The sequence below is a fragment of the Lissotriton helveticus genome, chromosome 5_1 (assembly GCF_964261635.1).
Source record: "Lissotriton helveticus chromosome 5_1, aLisHel1.1, whole genome shotgun sequence".
Lineage (NCBI taxonomy): Eukaryota > Metazoa > Chordata > Amphibia > Caudata > Salamandridae > Lissotriton > Lissotriton helveticus.
In genome coordinates, this window is record NC_136065.1 from 142,587,454 (window position 1) to 142,608,338 (window position 20,885).

A 20,885-nucleotide genomic window follows, 5' to 3' on the forward strand; every position below is an offset into this window, starting at 1 on the left:
ACTCACTCTTCCCTTTCACCACACTCTCCTTCTCTCACTGCCTCTCTCTCTTCTGCTCTTACTCTCATCCCGTCACTCACTCTTCCCTTTCACCACACTCTCCTTCTCTCACTGCCTCTCTCTTCTGCTCATACTCTCATCCCGTCACTCACTCTTCCCTTTCACCACACTCTCCTTCTCTCACCGCCTCTCTCTCTTCTGCTCTTACTCTCATCCCGTCACTGTAAATGTAGTATACTTGTAAAGCGCACAGCTGCCCCAGCAACGGGGCGTCCCGGCGCTGTATAACTCTGGGGAACCCGTCCTGGCTTTCCCTGTGGGTTGGTCCCTGCTGGGAGTCCCCAAGGTGGAGCCAGGCATCCCCGGAATTGGTGGGGCCGTTGTGGAGATGAGGCAAGCTAATGCCCAGAGTTGCCGAGTGGAACCCCTGATTAGAGTAAGCACCGAAGCGAGAATTATCGAGTCCGCTGACCCTGGTCCACGACCCTGCCGCGTCGGGAATCGAACCCTGGTCCCGGGCCGACTTCTGCTCTCGGGTCTACCGCCTCTAACCAGTGAGCCACACTACTCCACTCACTCACTCTTCCCTTTCACCACTCTCCTTCTCTCACTGCTTCTCTCTCAGAAAAGGAAAGGATAGAGTCCGTAGGTGTAGAATGAATGACTTTTGCCCAAGCAGAGGTTTGTGCTGCTCATGGCAAGACAAATATGGCCTAAAGCTGAAGCACTGTGGCATGAGCTAGCCAAGCTGAAAGTAGGAGATGGAAAAAAAAAAAGCAAATAAATTCAAAATGACCCTCATTAGGAATTTGTAAAGTGCAAGGTTTCAGAGGAATCATCATTTAGAGGAAAAAGGGAGCTTGTGGGAGCATTCAAATGCATTTATCGAGCAATACCACATGCAAGGTAAGCATGCATGAATGGAAGCACTTTTTGTTCCAGCCACTAGGTAGAGGGGATACAATTGGATATGTCAGGAACTTAGAATATTTTGATACGCAGAAGATGATTCAGCTTGAAATAATGGTTTTATCTGTTTCTGGTATAGGTTTTGGGAAGATTAGCAGAAATTAAGAAAGATGCAATACTTTCAGGATACCACTGCAGAGCTCAGGGAACGTCAGAATTATATAATGTACTGTTAGTAAAGAAAGTATGGGATCATGGTTAAAAAACATCAAGGATTATTTCCTGATTTAAGTGATATACCATTAGAACTTTTGAATTAAATAAGAAACCATCCAAATAACAACCTAACCCTTGTGGATGATTATGTAGGATTTATGCTGAAATGAAGATATTTTAAGACAATACCACTATTATGAATTTACAACAATGAATATTTTACTTGATATTACTTGGACAACTATAACAAATCTTCTGGGATTAATGGATTTGTATCAACTGTCACTTTATTTTTTACTGTTACCAAATCTATCATTTATTTTTTTAAAGTACAGAAAACTACAATTTATTATTAGTTATTAGTATCAGTACACTGAAAGTATTTAAGAGTATTTGGGTAAGTCCAAGCAGCATATATGTAATCTTTAAAGCTAAACGAATATTGAATAAGAAGTCATTCAAAGGTTTGAAGCGTCTCTCTAAGACCTAGTAGCAGAACCAAAGCCACTTCCAGGTGGATTCCTCTTTTGTTAGCTTTTCAGGAACCAGGCTGCCAGGTTCAGCTGTTGAAAGGAGAGACAAATAATTAGTCCCCACTGCAAGGTTAACTGATCTTGTAACTGAAGCAGAAGCATGGTGTTTTGCAGGAGACCCATGACTTCCGATACCCGGCACTGCCGAGGCCACTTCTGGCTTCGAGTATCACAGTGGACTTCTTTGCAGACACCAACCAGGAGATAAATTAAAGGCACACTTTTTTTGTGTTTCAAAAAGGGCCATCTCCAAGAAAGTGTCATTCTTGACGAAAGGCAGTAGAGCTTTGTGATCAAACTCCTACTCATGAGGAGTATGATGTTGGCTTGTCAATGTATTTGGTTACGTATTGTTCTTTCCCTAGAAATGGCATGAAACCAGAAGCCCTTTGTCCCCTAGTGACCAGTCCTGTAACTAATCCATGAGAGACTGCAAAAAGAATAAGGGAAAAAGTCCTTGTGTATTTGTTTGAATAAGCAGGGGTGGGAGTGACTTAAAATGTTATAGAGGTGAAAATATCTGAAACATGCCAATGTGGAGGTAGTAGGCAGGGTACAAAGTGCCCACCTGGTACCAAATTCTGAATTTGTTGAAGTCTTGAGAGTAGATTTCTACGTATTACAGTAATCCAAGCAATTTAAGATTGCAACCTGGATCATTAAGCAACGTTACTCATTAGTCAAAAACCTTGCATGACTCTTTAATGAATTAAGGTGGAGCCTGGACAATGGACATCTGGCAGATCGCATCCTGTAGACCTCTCTGCAGAGTTTGACAGCATTTATCATGCGATCATGGTCGACCATTTAGCAGATAGCCCTTTCAGAGTCTGCCCTTGCTTGGTTCTCTTCGTTTTTGAGAAATCAAAGTTACTCACTATCCCAATTCTGTTTAACATTTATGTTAAACCTCTGATTTTTCTTATGTGTTCCTTTGGACTGGACTGTTTAGCATATGCTGATGATATAAGGCTTCTGTTATGTTTCAAACGTCCAACTGAATAGATTCAGCAATTCTTATGCCCTGCCTTGCTGCTATCTAAACCTGGATGAGTAAAACTTAATTAAAACGTTTTGAGGGGTTGAGGATATCCCAAACCAAATCCCAGAATGCTTGTTTCCTGTCCAGAGAGGACCTGGACAGGACCAGTTCGGGTTAGACTGTTCCCATGAGCAGCAGGGTCAAGACTGATTTGCATATGGCTGGTTCCAAACTGGATTGGCATAGTGAGCAAAAGAACGATGGATTCAACCCAGATCTTATGACTGGGGTGAGTGTTTAAAAAGTTTCAGCACTCCATCATTTATTTTGTTGTGTTTGCACAGTCCCTAATCCAGTTCTACTAGGCCCGTCCTGAGAGGTTTATGGGGGACCCAGCTCTTATTCAAGTGCACTTGCCTTGGGGTCAGTTTGATTTTATAGTGACACCCACTGGTTTCCCGGCTGCTCAGTCCCAGGTAACCTTTCTAATCTCTGAACTGGGAGAAGACGCAGCATCTTGGGCTGTCGCTTTTGTAAATTCCAATGATCCTTTACTGGTCGACTGGAGAGAATTTGAAGAAAAAACAAACTAAAAACTGTTTTACATAATAACTATAACAAGTTCTGCTAATCATGAGCTACTCGAATTAAAGAAAGGAAGTAAGTATTTGAAAACATACCTGTGCAGTTCAATCAGTTTATTTTGGAAACAAACTGGTCTAGGGGAAAAATAGGCGGCTAAGTATTATCACTGATGAAAGACAAAATGAATTAGGTTTTGGCCCAGACTGATTCCTAGCCTACCTTGTGTGTAGATCCCTGAGGCTAGATCAGGGTTCTCCAAAGTCAGTCCTGGAAACCCAGATCCAAGACAGATTTTTAGCATATCCCCACTTAGATAAATGTAGTTATCCTAAAATCTGGCATGGATTCAGCACTTCAGGACAGACTTTGGAGGACCCTGGGCTAGATCATTGGTTATCAAAAAGGAAAGGTGACAAAAAAAAACGAAACACGGGTCCTGTTAAAACCTTCATCTCCCCCTATATGCTTATATTGAAATTGGCCAGGCTCAAACAAAAGTAGTTGTCATGATAAACTCTGGAGCCACCAGGAATTTTATTGCTGTGTCTTACTTAAAAATTAGGAGTGCCACATGATATTTTAATGATGTGTCATATTGCAAAAAATTAGGCCTACCTACAACAAGTAAAGAAAGGCCCAAGTACGCTCAGTCAATGGGACAACGTTAATGTTAGGAGCTATCACACACTTCAAACAAAGTTAGTTCATATTCACTGCAAACATAAAACTCAATAAGTGGAATACAGTCTTTCGTATACGATATTGGCTATCTTACTAGTGTAATGCAGTTGTAATGCCCCAGCGACATTCAAATTATTTGTGTAGCATGAGTTCTTAGAGAGGTTTGTCACAGTCTACATTAATGGAATCCTTATCTATTCCAGTTCCTCAGAAGACCATGTTGAGTATGCTAAGACCATTCTAGCTATGCTCCAAGAGCATGGCCTCTACTGAAAATTATCCAAGTGTGAGTTTGACACTTCTAATATCTAAGTTTTGCGTTTCATTCTCACACTACAAGGTATCTCAATGGCAGAAAGGAAGCTATTATCGAATGGCCCAGGCTTTGAAACATTAAGGACATCTAACATTACCCAGGATTTGCCAATTAATAGGCACCTTCAGATATTTTCATCAAAGATTCACCAAATTGCTCAGAAAAGAAACAAGGTTTCTATGACTGAAGAAACAGAAAAATCCTACCAAAGTCTAAAGACTGCTTTGGACACAGCATCTATACTTGAACATCCAGACACTTCTAGACCATTAATTGCTGAAGCCAATGCATCAGATCCTGCCACAGGGGCAATATTATCCTAACAAAACCAGGAAAATGATCAATAGCACCTCCTTTCCCATTTGTCAAAAAGGTTACAAACACCGGAACAAAACTACACAATCGAAGAGATCGATCTTTTATCCATGGATGAGTACTGGAGACGTTACCTACTAGGAGCAACATTTTCAATTGTTGCGTTTACTAATCATAGAAATCTCGAAATACATGCATTGTCCTCCAACTGTCACTCTAAGACAAGTAAGAGGGGCACTGCTCTTTGTCGAATTTGATTTTAGAATTACCTTCCATCCTGGCTGTGCAAATCATGAGGTAGATTCATTATGACACTATGACAACAGTCAAACAGTCTATTGATAATAAACCTTTGATGATTAGGAAGAACAAATTGTAGGAGTAACCCATGCGGATATGTTCCTAAACAACATTAAGACAATAATGCCTTTGGAAAAACAGATTTTTTGGATTGCCAAAGAGAAATCCTGTGCCATCCATGAAGGTATTTCATTTCAGGGAGAAAGCTTGTTTGTGTCTACCATAGACTTCAGAAAACCGTTTTACAGTGGTGTCATGATTTACAGATAGCGTGTCACCCAGAAAGAACTAAAACTCTTGGACTGGTAAGCAGAACATTTTTGTCGTCAAATTGGAGAAAAGATGCAATCATGTTTGTAACTGGGATACTTGTAACAGAACTAAAACAGACTGATCCATACAGAAAGGTTATCTTCAACCACTTTTGACTCCCCACCAAGTGTGCAAAGAACACTCTTTGGATTTTATTTTTGTTATACCTTGGGGAAGAAGTAAAAAACGGTTGGTGGCAGTTGACAGACTTTCAAAGATGTCACATGTTGTAGCTTGCACTGGAGCAAAATCAATCACCTCTTGTTGCATAATGCGATACGCTTACATGGACTACACTGAACTATAACATCTGATCAAGGCTCACAGTTCATCTCTAGATTTTGAAAGGCTTGTCACTCAGCCTTCTAAATCAAAATATATGGCTTTTCAATTAAACAATCTACCATAGGCAGGGCTGGGCACAAACACCACCTCAGCACCAGGATACAATGCGGGTGATAGTGAGTTTTACAAATCCAATTAACACAACGTAACAATTATCAAGGAGTTTAAATTCACAAACAGAATGTGTGAACCAGGCACAAACAATACCTACATTTGTATCTTCTAAATTCCACAGAATTTGAAGACAAACTTATACACGCTCTCGCTCAAATCTCATCCAGTTATGCAAACTACGGCTTTCATTCATTTATGAATCCATAGCCAGATGATACGGTGCCAAGCATAACTAAAGACTGAAAGACATTTTTTGCACTGCACAACAAATAAAGCACAATGTCACGAGAGCCAAACCTGCTTGCAAAACATGTGCTGGTCTCAAAAGACATCCTGGACCTTCTTACCACTTAGGTGCTAAAATCTTATTACCGACAAAAAACGAAGTAAAAAAAGACAATAAATGTCAGCCAAAGTTCATTGGCCCCTTTGAAATTAAATCATGAATCAGGCTTCGATGTGTGTTTCGGTGCCGAGCCCGAAGGCGGGGCGTTTGAAACCTGATCTCTGTGCCAACCTTGACCCGAAGGCAGAGAAGGGGTCGGCGTATTTTTCGGCGGCATATTTTGGGGCAGGGGAGTATCAGTACTCACTGTACGCTGACCCAATGTCGGAGTAGTCTTTGGACACGGAAATGTGTTCCTCCTCTTCCTAGGGTCTTTGTGCGTCGAAGACTTCATGGTTGAAATCTTCTCCGAAGATATCCGGTGCTGAGCCGCTATGTTGGTGCATTTTGTGACGTCGAGCCAGACGATCACAGAGCGTCTTCCTGGATCGAAAAGATCGGCATGCGTTGAAGTCCTGTTCGTTGTGTTCAGGGGATAAACACAAGTTGCACACTTCGTGCAAGTCGGTGCGAGGAAACTTAGCACGACACCCAGGACAGAATTTGAATGGAGTCCGTTCTATCTACTGCGAGCTGATCCGAGGTGGTGAGGCCCAACGGCCCTCCACAAATTTTCCGATCTAAGACTTTGAACCGATACGATACGCAAAGAATGGGAACAAGACCAAGAAACAATACCGTCGAGGGTGGTGGATTGCGCACCGAGTGGAACCAGAGAACCGGTGTTGAACCGGAGCGCAGCAATTCACTTCCGAACCCGATAGTGGAAAAAAACAATCTAACAATGAAGTCGATGCCCATGCGCACTAACACCGAAAGGAGGAGTCATCGACCTCATGACTGGAAAAGACTTCTTCGAAGAAAAACAAAGTGCAAACATACGGAACCACCACTAGATGGCAGACTTATGCAAAGCATGTGATCTACAGCTCACATGCCTCAAACATATGGTTTTTGGTTGCTTGGCAAGACTAAAGCCCAGAGGAAGACTCTTAGGAACCAATTGATGTAATTCATGGACCTAACCTCCTTCACCACTTGCATGACAGTCGAAAAATCGTGTTTCACTTTGTCCGTGATTGACTTTGGGGGAGAGGGGGTGTATTGATAGGAGTGGCTCTTCTGTAAAAGCCCTCCTTCTAGCGAGTACATTGCAGGGTGAGGAACATCATACTGTGGTTATTCTAAACGTTAATATCATTTTAATTAAGAGAAGAATGTGTTCAGTACTTAATTAGTTCAGATACTAACAAGATGATTTTGCTATTTCAAGCTTAGAAAATAATATCTTGTAATTCCTTCGACTGAGCTTCCATTATGTTGGCAGGGTTATGAGTTTAGCCCCTGCTTCTTGTGGTCAATAAGCGCTCTTTATGCTGAGCTACAGCCCACGGTCTAGACGCATGATATTGTTAAAATGGGCTGTTCAGAAGAAGCACTCTTCTTGTATTCCCATCATTTACCCCATATTGGACTGCTAACAGACCCACTAACAACAAATTGGTCTGGAAGGGGCACAATGTTGCCTCATTATACAAAGATGATGCATTTCTCTAGTTATCAGAAAAGAACACTGCAATACATGAACTGAAATGGAGACAAATAATTTGGGTTAGTATTGGTTTAAAATTTGTAGATATTAATATGATTATGGGTTGAATCGCCACCTTGTCAGAAGAAGAGTTTTGCCAAGATGTTAATCATCCCTAGACTACTTCATTCTTCAAACTTTGGATGGGTATCGACTCATGTGCTTGATTTAAGAGAAATAAAAGAAATGTGTCCAACCTACATTGGATTGAAAGATCTACAATGTTCACCATGTTTAAACTGGAGAAATGAAGAAAAAAAGATATCTAATTTGTAGAAGGTGTGTGTCCTCCCAGTAGTAGGAACAAAGGCAACATTAGGGTAAAAAAGAACAACAACACTGGAAGGCACACTTATGATAATGCTTGAGGGAAAGTACCGGGTCTAGTTGATCAGTAACTAATGCCGCCAATGTAAGAATCAGAGTTTGGCCTCAAGGTCACTGGTACAAATCCTTCTAGGGTCGATAAAACGAGTACCTTGAGTTTAATAAGAATAAAAGGTATGTTATTCAGCTATAAGCTACCCTTAAGAGTGAATATACCTTTCAGAAATACATATGTTATTTATGCTCACACTAAGTCACTGTCAGACAATATGCACTTTTAACAATTTAAAGTTTCTGCAGCACACGTTCAGAACACCCTGTATAAGTGTACAAAATTAACCTAGGTACGGAGGAGAGGTATCTTAGATATGGATTTGAAACAGGATGTTTTCTGTAGATGGGATTGGATTAAGAGTTTAGAGAAGGGTAGCATCCCACTTGAACAAGGTGACCAGCTGATGCACTGACAGGCACAAGAGTAGTTCCTACTGGAGCAAATTATTAAAAGGCAAGAAAGGCAAGAAATGTACTACATTCACAGCCTTGGGTCTGTGAGTAACTCAATGCCACAGGCAATGCCTAGGACAGCATACACTGGCAAAGACATCAACCCAGCCCTGGGCTAGTTTTTTGAGCGGGAGACCTATTTGTCTGGGAATACAATTCCTTGAATATTGTCTAGAGGTGGTGGTAAATTGACGTACTGAATCTATGATGTCCTACATGATGATATTTTGTTGGAACATGGGGGTTATGGTGGCTCATGCAGGTTTGTTGGGATGCATGTATCTTTATAGCCTCTGTGTGGACTTAAGGGTCATTACAAAGGGCATACTAGCTTTGTTATTATGTCACAATGAGTACTACATGACTTTGTAGGAGATGATGGCACGTAGTGAAAGACTGGATATCACAGGACTAAGTGGGTAGATTAAATTTGAACAATAGAGTCTTTGCTCTGATACATTAAGATACATTTTTAAAAAAATGCACTTCACAAGTGACCGTAAGTATCTGACCATTTCATTCATTTCTTTTATGGAAATGTTTACTTTAAGAATTGTTTAGCCAATAGATTTGGAACATTGTGCCAAAAAATACTATTTTGCCTTTTTAAAAAGAATCTGAAATGCAGAAGGTTAGGCTCACTCGCTGCCTTAATTAAATGCAAAATAGGGCGGACACTTTTCCATAGCTGCATTTATCGCTAAGTCCAGCTCTGAGAACAGTTGTTATTTCAAAATATAGTGATTACTGACATTGCTCTTACCGTATACGATGGTATTCTCTGCTTGGAGGTGGTGTCATAAACATCGCATCCAACATCAAACTTGTACGTAGGAAAGAAATTAATGGTGCCTTCTTTAAACCCTTTGAAAATACATTCTGTAAAAAATTATAACATGGTGACATTGTTGGCATTTTTCAACACAGTAAAACACAAAAGGCTGCTTTATTTTAGTAGTCTCTGATTTTATAAAGAGCATTGTCAATTTCATTATTTTATCTGGTTTAAAGTCAGAGTTTAACTCAACCCTAAAACTCTGTACTGATTCAAGGTCAGAACTAGTCTTCGGTTGTTTAAAGTTCATCTTTCTCTTTACCATCAAATACATATTTATTTTATTTTTTATTTTGAAAGTTTTGTATAGCGCAAACAAGATCTTTGCAGATATCAGAGCGCTTTACATAGAAAGGGGGAGCATGAGGGAACATAGTCAAACAGGTACGTCAGAAATGCTAATAGTACAAACACGTGGGAGCCTAGAATATCACGTAAGTCGTTAATACAGATAAAACAAATAAGCCACTGGGTCGCACAAGTAGTACAGATCAATGCAGAGTCTTAAAAGAGTACGAAATGGCACTTCAAGTGTATTTAGCCATGAGGATAGCTTTTACTTCTTTCTTAAACAGTGTATTGGAGGAGATAAGCCTCGTTTCAGGGGGGAGTGAGTTCCAGATCCTGGGTGCCATTCCTGAGAAGGATCGTTTGTAAGTTTTTTCCTTCCGGAATCTTTGCGGCTTCAGCAGAAGATTGTTTGTGCCTCTGGTGGTTCTAGAGCCGCCAGAGATTGTCAGCTTCTGAGTGAGATAGCTTGGTGAGCTCATGTGGACAGCTTTGTGCGTCATGCAGGCGATTTTCAGATGTATTCTGGCTTCGAAAGGCAGCCAGTTCAGGTATTTAAAGTCAGGGGAGATATGTGAGTGTTTTTTTGAACCAGTGATGAGTCTCGCTGCAGCGTTTAGGGAAGTGGTAGTAGTTAGGGGGAGTCCGCAGAGGGCGATGGTGCCATATTCTATTCGAGGGATGACTAGTGCTTGTACTGCAGTTTGGAAGTCATTGGCAGGGAGGAAGGGTTTAAGTTTCCTCAGTGTATTGATTTGGTAGTTCGCTCCCATAGTTGCCTTGCTGATATGTTGCTGCATGTTGAGATTGGTGTCAAGTGTAATGCCTAAGGATTTTGCTGAGTCTACGATGGTGGGATGGACATTGAGTGCAGTTAGGTGTTTAAGCCAGATTTGTGTGGAAGAGATCTTGGCGGGAGGTGAGATAAGAAGGAACTCTGTTTTCAGAGCATTAAGTTTGAGATGATTATCGGCAAGCCAGGATTGGGTGCTTCTGATCGTTGAGTTCAGGAGCAAAATGTCTTTGGGGGATTGTAATTTGAGATATAGTTGGGTATCAATGGCGTACATGTGAAAGTGTATATCGGACGCTTGTAACAAGGTGGTGAGAGGTTCCATAACTAGGTTGAACAAAGTTGGGGATAGGGAGGAACCTTGTGGGACGCCTAACGAAACAGGTATTGGCGAGGACATCAGGTTGTTGCTCTTGAATTTCTGCGACCTGTTGTGTAGAAAGGAAGAGAACCATTTGAGGACCGTCCCAGATAGACCCATTCTTATGTTTAATAGTTCGAGTAAATTCTCATGTTTAACGGTGTCGAATGTTGAAGAGAGATCAAGAAGGATGAGGAGGCAGGTATCGTTTTGATCTAGCATTTGAAGGGCGTCGTCAATTATGTGAGTCATAGCTGTTTCAGTGCTGTGCCCTGCTCGGAAGCCTGATTGATGAGGGTTGAGGAGACCAAACTGATCAATGTGTTTAGTCAGTTGTAGTTGTGCGCATTTTTCCAACAATTTGGCGAGAGTGGGGATATTGGTGATGGGACGGTAGTTGTTTAAATCAGAGGGGTCGGCTGTAGGTTTCTTTAGTAAAGGTGTGACTTGTCCTACTTTGAGGGAGTCAGGGATGGTTCCTTGTTGAAGTGAGCTGTTGATAATTTTAGTCCAGAGTGGGAGGAGCAAAGGGATAAAGTCTTTTACAGCGTTAGCAGGGAGGGGGTTCGTGAGGTGATTGGATGATTTAACGGTGCTGAGCAGTTTGCCTATTTCTTCTTCAGAGTAGGTGACAAAGGATGACCATGTGGCATTGTTTTTTCGTTCAGTGGGTGCTATGCAATGAGGCTTGGAGTAGAGGCTTGCGTCAATGATGAGATCGCTCTTTATGTTGTCAGTTTTTTGGATAAAGAAAGCAGAGAAGTCTTCACAGGAGGGAGCCTCGCTCATATTGCTGTGTGGCTGGGGTTGTTCCTTGCATTGAGTTCTGATTAGCTCAAACAGTTTTCTCGGCCGGTTCCTTGCTTGGTCGAGCTGGAGGCTGAAGAAATCAGTTTTTGAGCGTTTAATTTTCCTGAAGTAGGCGTTTCTCTTTTTCTTCAGTGTTTTTAGGTGCAGTGCAGAGGGAGCTGATCTCCAGGTGCGCTCTGCCATTCGCATGGCTCGTCTGTCCTCATTGAGACTCCCGTCGTACCATGGTTTGGAGATTTTAGTAGAGACTCTTTTTAGTTGCAAAGGTGCAGCCTCATTAATTATTGAGGTCATTGCGTTGAGATAGTGGTCAGTCAAGGATTGAACGTCCGAAATGCCGGTAGGGGGAAGTAGGAGATTGCAGCTGTTAGGGGGTAAAGAGTTTGGTTTGAGTTTTTTCAGGTCTCTTTTCCAAATTTTGGGCTTGGAGGATTGAGCCGGGTTAAGTTTGATTTTTTTCATTGATGTAGAATGTGACAATATGGTGATCTGACCAGTCGCAGGGTCGATTCGAGTTGGATAGAGTCTTCTTTGGAGATGATAAGGTCGAGGATAGAGCCTTTCTCGTGGGTCGGGCTGTTGCATATTTGGGTGAGGTCAAGGGCATTGAGGAAATTTTTAAGACTATTTACCACCGCGTCATTGTGATCGTTCCAGTGGAGGTTGAAGTCACCGAGGTATATTTGGGTGAGCTGCCGCCCGGAATTGGTTGAGATCATATCCATGATTTGTTGGGAGAAGATAGGGTTGTCCCCGGGTGGGTGGTAAATGCCGTGAAGAGAGCATATCGGTTTGCCCTCACTGATAATATCGAGGCAGATGTATTCACAGGAAGTTGGGGAGGGTAGGGAGGAGGAGGTGACTTTCAGAACAGAGAGGTTGCTCCTGTATATGCATGCGATTCCACCACCTATTTTGCCGGGCCTGTCAAGTCTAATGATGTGGTAGTTTGGAGGAACCAGGATGTCCATTATAGGTGTAGAAGATTCGGTTAGCCATGTTTCCGTCATGATGATCAGGTCAAGGTCCCGTGATAGGATGAGATCAGCGATGGCGGAGGAGTGTCTAGAGGCTGATCTGCAGTTGAGGAGAGTGCATTTGAGACGGGGTGTGTCGAGGGAGGTAGAGGGTTCTAGAGAGAGGGGCACTTTTCTAAGGTTATTAGGTATGGAGCTTCTGTTGTTTAGTGTGGGGGGTCTAAGGGGATTGGGGTGTATCGTGGGAATGGCGAGGTGTGTGGCGGATGTGTGGTATAGGGGAGGTGGGCCATAGGAGCTGAGGAGGGTGTGGGTGTCGAGGTACGAAAGAGGGTTGCGTGGGCGATAGGGGCGGTTGTTGCGATTACGATCAGGGATTGAAGTCCAGTGAGGGGAGTGTAGGGTGAGAGAATCATCAGGAAGGGTGGGGGATATGTTGGGGCGGTTGTTGCGATTGCGAATAGGCATTGAAGTACGGTGTGTGGAGTGTTGAGTGTGGGAATCCGGAGGGGTGGGGGACCTGTTGGGAGGGGAGGTGGTAGTGGGTGAAGGGTGTTTGGGGTGTGTGAAGAGTAGTTCTTTGATGATGTGAATGTCTTCTTTGATCTGGATGAGGGTGGCCATAATCAAGCCCAGCATGGGATAGGTGCTGGTGGTGGGGAGTGGGTGCGTCAGGGGTGAGTGCCTAACCACGGAGTTGGCATGCGGGTCAGGGGGAGGGCTGGTGTTCGTGCTAGGCTCAGAGTGGGCCCAGAGGAGAGATTGTTTGGGAGGGGGGGTGTCACTGAAGTAGGGAGGGGTGTGGTTGGAGTAGGGAGGAGGTTGGCAGTATAGGTGAGGACCTTGGTGGTAGGCGGAGAGAGCAGGGTGGAGGATGAGTGTATATTAGTGGAGGTGGGGGTGCAGGTGGGGTAATGGGGGCTGAGAATGGGGGGGGAGGAGATGAAGTTCGAGCTGGTCCTGTTGTGGGGAGAGGGTGTTGAATTTAAGATGGTGGCGTGTTCTGCGTGATTAGTTAGATGGTGGTAGTGGGGACTGAGAATGGGGGGGGATAAAGGGTGGGGGATAAAGGGTGGGATTTGTCGTTGTGAGCGTCGGACTGTTGCTGGACTAGGCTAGACGGGTTGTGGGTGGGAGCTGTGATGTCAGGGGTGGGAGGAGTGGGTGTGGTATGAGTGGTATGAGTGGTGGTCCGAGGGGAGGTAGGGGGGGTGGGGTGCCGATGGTGTATGGTGGGGAGAGATCTGTGTCTGTGATTGCAGAGTGTGTGGTAGCTACAACCGGTGTGTTATTGACTAGGGTGCTGGGGGTAGATGTGAGATGCGTGTCGTTCTGGTGCTGAACTATGTTAGAAGGGTTGTGTGTGGGGGCTGTGTGGTCAAGGGTGGTAGGACTGGCGGTGCTAAGAGTGGCGGTCCGAGGATTGGAGAGGTGCTCTTTGAAGGTGGGGAACAGGTTGTCTAGTAGTTCCAGGTTCCTGTCTCTGGATTGCATTAGTACAATCCCGTTGTTGTAGATAGTAATGGTGGCCCTGCCTGGGAAGAGTTGGGATGGTGTGATGGATAGTGTTAGGCCATATGCTGATTTCCTGGAGGTGGAGACGGTGAGTAAGGTGAGGAACGCTTTTCTCCATTGCGCTCTGCGTGTGGTGTGGAAGATGATATCGGTGTTCAGGGATCCGTTGACCGGTGAGAAGTAGGAGTCGGCAAAGGGTGTTTCAGGGTGGGACCTCAGGCAGTTGTGTTTGAAGCGTTTAGCGGCTTTCTTGGTGAGTACAGGTGGGTAGTTGATTTTATATGTGTGCTTGCCAGCAGGATCCATGGCGGTATAGGTAGGTGAGGGACGGTGAACAGTAATAATATGTACAAATACAACAAGTTACAAGGGTCAATAGTGACACTAGTGAGCACCCTAAATACATGAGGTAGTAAACGATGCAATACAGGAGAGAATGTGGAATGGATGCAGGTTACAAATGTACCAAATATAAGTAGAGGTATAATGCTAATAATATACGGGTACAAAATACAAAATGCCAACAGTACCGGGAAAAAAGTGAATGAGGTTACAGGAAGGTACAAAATATAAGTAGAGGAATAATACTGATGATATACGGGAGCACAATACAAATGCAAGCAGTACCGGGGAGAAAAGTGAATGAGGGTTAAAGAATGTAAAAAATATAAGTAGAGGTATAATACTGATGATATACGGGAGCAAAATACCAGTGTAAGCAGTACCGGGGAAAAAAGTGAAATAGGTGCAGGTAACAGAAATGAGCAAAATAAAAGTAGGAGTATAATACTGGTGCTGTACAAGAACGGAAAATAAGTGCAAACAGTAAGTTACAAGGATCAAAGAGTGAGACTAGTGGACCACCAAAGTATATGTGGTAGCAATCTGTGCTTTACCGAAGCATATGAGGTAGTAATCGGTGCTTTACAAGTGAAAAAAAGTGCAGTGGGGCAGGTTACACAAGTGTACGAACTATCAGAAGGAATATAATACTGCACTAAAAGGCAGCCGTGCCGTGGGGCAGGTTACTATAAGTGTACAAATTATCAGAAGAAATATAATACTGCACTAAAAGGCAGACCGTAAATCAAAGGAAGGAGTGTTTACAGAGCTATATAAAGTGCGCGGTAGGTGAGCTTAGTCTGAAATGGCAAGTTCGTATTGTATGAACAGATAGTCAAAATAGTCAAAATGACTAGTCCATGATGGCCGCCAAAGAGAAAGAATAATCTAAAATGGCTGCCAAATAGGGGGGGGATAGCATCCTTAGTCCTCTGTTAGTTGTTGTTGTTTTGAGAGCAGGGAAGGGCAGTTTCAGTTTCTATTCCAGCTGGCTCAGTATCTTGCTTGCTGTGGGGAGTCTTATCTCTATTTTTGGTATCTTAGGTGGAGCTGTTGAGGGGCCTCGTGGGCTCTGGAGGTACAGGAGGGGATTTATTGCATCAGTTTATGGCCCCAGCCATTTTGAACAAAGGATGTTTTAGAGAGTGAAAAAAAAAAAACGAGTGGGGCAAAGAAAATACCTTTTCCAGATTTCTGCTCAGAAGGTGCTCTGTAGTCCCAGCCTCAGGGGGCAAAGACGCTCTTTGCCAGCGTTTGCAGGTCGGCTCCCGGGGTCTCGGTGGCAGTGACGCCCTGATTGCCAAGCTCACATAAGTGGAAGCGTATAAATCTCACATCACATATAAATCCTCCTTCGGCCTAGTTTCAGCAAATTATCAAAGTTGACATTCCAGTGGTATGGTGCAAAAGGTGTACTTGGGGCTTCCGACCTCCTTCAGGCCTTTGAATAAAGGGTGTCTTTGGTGCGAAGGATGGCTTTTGTGGCAGTTGGGTCTGGTGCACAAATGGCTGTGTCTTTGGTGCGGGTTGTGTATGGACGCCAATGGATAATTTCGGTGTCTATGTAGGTCGAAGGCTTTGGCATGGCCCGTCCTAAGCTCTGGTGTAGTACACCTGAAGACGGCAGTGGTTTTGGCAGTGGACCTGATGCCCAACTCTGGGGGGCAGTGCTTGGCTCTGGCCTGCGGCCACTTATAAGGCTGGTATGGGGATGTGTACAGTACTCATTCATGGTATTGTCTTGATACATTGACAGAACCACACCTTGGAGGATGGGGCGTCCTCGGGATATCTACATCCTCCTGGAGGTTCTCCTCACTAGACTCCAAGGCGCAAGAGTGGATGTACTCAGGGCTAGGCAAGTGGACCACAAATTCGGGTGACTCACACATTTCCTGTTCCTGCTTTTCTTCTACGGCTAAGGGGTCGAGGATGTCAGGCGTCTATGACGTAGACTTGGCCATCCTGGACCATCGATCATTATCAGCAGTGTTGTATTATTGTTGTAATAATCCCGAAGATAGTAAAGATAAAAGCTTCTTTAATCGTGCAGACAGGAAACAGGTCCGTCCTCTCCAGCAGCAGTCACAGTGCTGGCTGAAGCAGGACAGAACCCAGAATCTTAATTCACCATTCTAATTCTAATAGTCAAACCATTACAAGATCAGAACATAACACATCCCCCTCTTTATATAATAATGTAAGTAAAAAGAACACTTTATAAATACAATGCACAAACCCAAGATCTAGTAATTCATAAATAGTATATAAATAGATGTAAGAACATACACATACATAACTAGTTATACCAATTCATAACACCTACCACCCTTAACAATATAACAAAAGATAAATAAATAAATAAACAACAATTTATCAATTCATGACAAAATCCTTTAAGCATAAATGTAAGTTTCTTTTTCTACCACATTTCTCATCAGGAACGTTGCTGTGGCTACTACCTACATCCTCCCAAACCTCCTGCTCTCTACTATTTCCACCATCGATATCAGGAACAATTAAACAATCTTGATGAGAAACATTGATATCAGTAGACCAAAGAGGGACAATATTAACATTTTGTTTTTTTAATTTCCTTAACATTTCCTTTGCATAAAACTACTCCTTTCAAATTCCACACCTTGCCATTCTCAACACGAACAACATTATTTAAGATTTCAATGACTAATTGGTTGATAAAATTTACTATTGCCTTTGCAAACTCTCAATGGTTTTTTAATCCTTACCAAATCACCTACTTTAATGTGAATGTTAGAGACATTGTTATGTGTATTATAATGTTCTCTAGTACGATTCTTCTCCTCAGCAAGGTTTGCCTTAACATCCTGCGCTGACCAATTCAAAATAGAGCAATCTTTTAACCATGCAGGGTAAATTTACATCTAGGAGACCTGCCACACATTATTGAGAAAGGTGATAATCCTGCTACATCATTTTTAGTAATTCTGTATGCCCAGCCAGCTTTTTTTATTGCTAACTTCCAATCAGAATTGTTTGAGATAGCACCATGGTTTATGCCCTTCAATACTCTGTTGAACCTCTCAACAGTTCCATTCCAGCTAGGGTTGTATAAAGCTGTAGTCTTATGTTTTAAACCAATCCTGTCAAAGTATTCTTTTGCAGCAAAAGAAGTGAATTGCACACCATTATCACTCAAAAGTGATATTGGTATACCTTCTGAAATAAATGCCTGGTCTACGTATTCCAAAACAGAATTTGTATCAGCCTAGTTCACAATATCAACAATAGGTCACTTTGCTGTGTGCCAAGTATTCTTTGCTACCGCAACGGTAACATTTCCAGTCTGAGTTGCTCGGTTTCCATTCTGAATTATTTGTTTTCCATTTCTGATCGTATTTTTTACCTTTATCATTTTTCCTATGGCTGATTTTGCAAACTTCACTTCGTTCTTTATCTGGTTGTTGTACTTGATTTGCACATCTCCCAGACATTTCAGCTTTGCGCACTAAATTAACAACTTCCATTAAGGGAGAATCCCCGTTAATCCACAGACAATCCTGTATTGAGCGGTTGTTGCTATGCATTACCACCTGGTCGCTTATAAAGTCATAGTGGTTGTCACCAAACTTACAGTCTATTGCTAGTTTTTTTAATTCAGCTACAAAGTCATCGACTGTCTCACCCTTAAGTTGATTGCGTTTTTATCTAGTAACCCCAATACAAACCTTGGGTGTAAAATATTTATCTAGGTCACTCAAAGCTACTAAATATACATTTGCCTCACCACTGACAGTTGTCTTTGGCATTCTGTTGTAAGTTTTCAACCCCTTTGGACCAAGCAAGAACAATAATATTCTCTTTTTTTGTTCTGCAGCCTTTTTTTCTTATCATCTTTTGCAGCAATGTAATTGTCAAAGTACTCTTTCCATTCTGTCCAGACCATAGCTGGTTCACTACCAGAAACCCAACAACTGTGAGGAGAGTTAATAGTGAAGTTTTGCTGAGCCATGACTTATAACGATGAATGGTAAAACTAAACTGTTATATTCTATATATCTAAAATAACAATAAAATAAAAATCAGAAAAAGAACAATCAAGAATTGCTTTGGGCGATTTGTGTACTACGTGTATGAAGGAAAATCAATTTAATAATTCTCCAAAATGGCTTCCACGTCGGGTCACGTTGCGTGACCTCGCACTTGTACATTCGATGCGTACGCTTCAATGAAGTGCGTTCGGAGGCTGTGCTCGAGATACCTGGTTCGTTCGGAGATTGTGCTCGAGACAAGGAGGTTGAAGGTTAGATGCGTGCGCTATATTTAAACATCGCGCTCGCTTGAAAAATGCACCTGAATGGCTGCTGACACGTCAACCGATGCCACCCACACAGCGGAACGATTGTCCCACACAAAGGCAAGGCAATAACGGTAACGAAACCAACGACCCAATTGAACAGTGCCTTATCAGCTCAACATTAATTTAAATGCAGCACTTACATGAAAGATATTCCGCAATAGCTGTTTTTCCGTTGACCGATACCACCACCATAGCGGACCAATTGTCTCACACTTAGGTAATAAATGGCACTCAGCTCAAAAGAAGGAAAGTAAAAAGTACCTTATTAATTCTTGTATTTTCTGTTATTTTCCTCCTTTCCTCTGTATCTCGTTTCAAAAGTACGCCCAAAAAAACCCCAAAAAATTTAAATGTAGATCCTTTTCTTTGAAATTTATATTCCATGAAGTTCATCCTCCAGCCCGTCGCCAAATTAATTGTTGTATTATCGTTGTAATAATCCACAAGATAGTAAAGATAAAAGCTTCTTTAATCGTGCAAACAGGAAACAGGTCGGTCCTCTCCAGCAGCAGTCACAGTACTGGCTGAAGCAGGACAGAACCCAGAATCTTAAGTCACCATTCTAATAGTCAAACCATTACAAGATCAGAACATAACCAGCAGCTCTCGTTGTGGTCCAGCAAGAGCCACAAGTTGCACACAGCGTGGAAGTCAGCCCAGGGATATTTAGCGTGACATTGTGACATCTCTTGAAAGGCATCAGTTTCATCACCTCAACAGCGTTATCATTCTCTGGAGGAGGCCTGATTATGCGGTGGCCCCGAGGCTCAAGCAGATGGAGCTGACGTGCAAGTAGAGAGGGATGCGTCAAAGACTGCACTTGTGATGGAGTGGAAGTCAGTGGACTCAAGGCCACGAGGGGAACCAATGAACTTGTCTCGACTGGGAGCACAATAGATCACAACCAAACCGGACGTCAGAGAAAAACAATTTAACAATGGAGTTAGTGACCATGCGCATCTACATCAACAGGAAGAGTCACCGAGACCTCATGATTCAAAAGACTTTTTCGAAGAAAAACATCTTGCAACATCCAAGCCCAACACTAGATGATAGGAGTATGCACAGCATGTGTATCTACAGTCACAGATGCTATGAAGATTTATTTAAACAAAGCTAGTATGATTGGGTCAATCAGAGCCTCGTTAAAAAAAACAGAAGCTGTTCAGTAGAAGGGCCAAGTTGAAACATCTGGGTCAGAAGGTATGCTTTAGTTGCCTAAGTGGGGAGTACAATACCCAACCCTTGTGCTGTCCGCTAAATCACAACAGAGTAAGAGGCAATTTCTTTGGTGCGGGGGCTTCAAGGGCCAATCAATAACCGATTCTGGAGAGGTATTTAGGCCACTGGCATTTTGTAAATTAAGATATAAAAGCCAGCATCAATATAATGAGGAGGTAATAGGTTTTGTCATCATCTTCGTCATGTTATAGAGGTGAAAACATTGTGTGGCATCACATCCAGACCCAAAAGTATCCTTCATGCTCCTGGAGTGTTGCTGCTAAGGCAGAGAAACAGGGGAGGAGTCTTCCTTCAGAATTAGTTGTGCCCTAGCTAAGATACAGAGTGACATAGGAAGAACCCTAGTCAAAAATGGATCAGAATTCAGTCCCTGAGCCAAACCGGATCTAGAACTGCCAACCACAGAGTATGCACTAACGTAAGAAAAACTGCTGCGACCTGCAGGACAGAAGCAGATGTATGTCCCAGCGCCAAAGGTGGCGCAGGTTGAGTTTGTGCAGGTATTTCTTGGTCAGTGAAAAATGCACGTTCATGTTTCGTGCCCTAAACTGTACCTTCAGGGCAGCAGTGGGCGTGGTGGACACTGGAAGGTCAAAACTACTATCCTAACTCAGATCATAGATTATCTGGGGAAAGAGCAACTTTTACCAAATATTCCAGGAAACTTACTTGTTATCTATTTGCAGTCCAGGAATAGTTTGGAGAACGTTATACATTCTCAAAGTATTGTTAGAAAGGATTGAGAAGTAGAAATTCTGAATTGCAGAAAGTGCGGCCCTGAGGGCGCAGCTCAGGGCAACAAATTCCTAATCTGTGTATACTCAAAAAGGAAAATGCACTGACTTGCAAGCCCGGTTCAGCCTCCTATTCTCCGTCATGGTATCATTAACAGTGCTCATCCACATATTATGCAATACTTAAGACAAATAGTTTCACTATAATTAAAACACTTTCCCATACTCCTCCAGAAAAAAATATACATTTCCTCAATGTTACAAATGCGC

At 42.7% G+C, this 20,885-nt stretch overlaps 1 protein-coding gene across 1 annotated transcript in view; it reads right to left on the reverse strand.

Annotated features, from left to right (window-relative positions):
• INPP5E (inositol polyphosphate-5-phosphatase E) overlaps positions 1-20,885 on the reverse strand; it is a 262,442-nt gene that overhangs the window by 43,313 nt on the left and 198,244 nt on the right. The window contains exon 9 of the mRNA XM_078641914.1: positions 9,143-9,258. Within this exon, the coding sequence (XP_078498040.1) occupies positions 9,143-9,258 (116 nt within the window). The remainder of the gene's footprint in view (positions 1-9,142; positions 9,259-20,885) is intronic.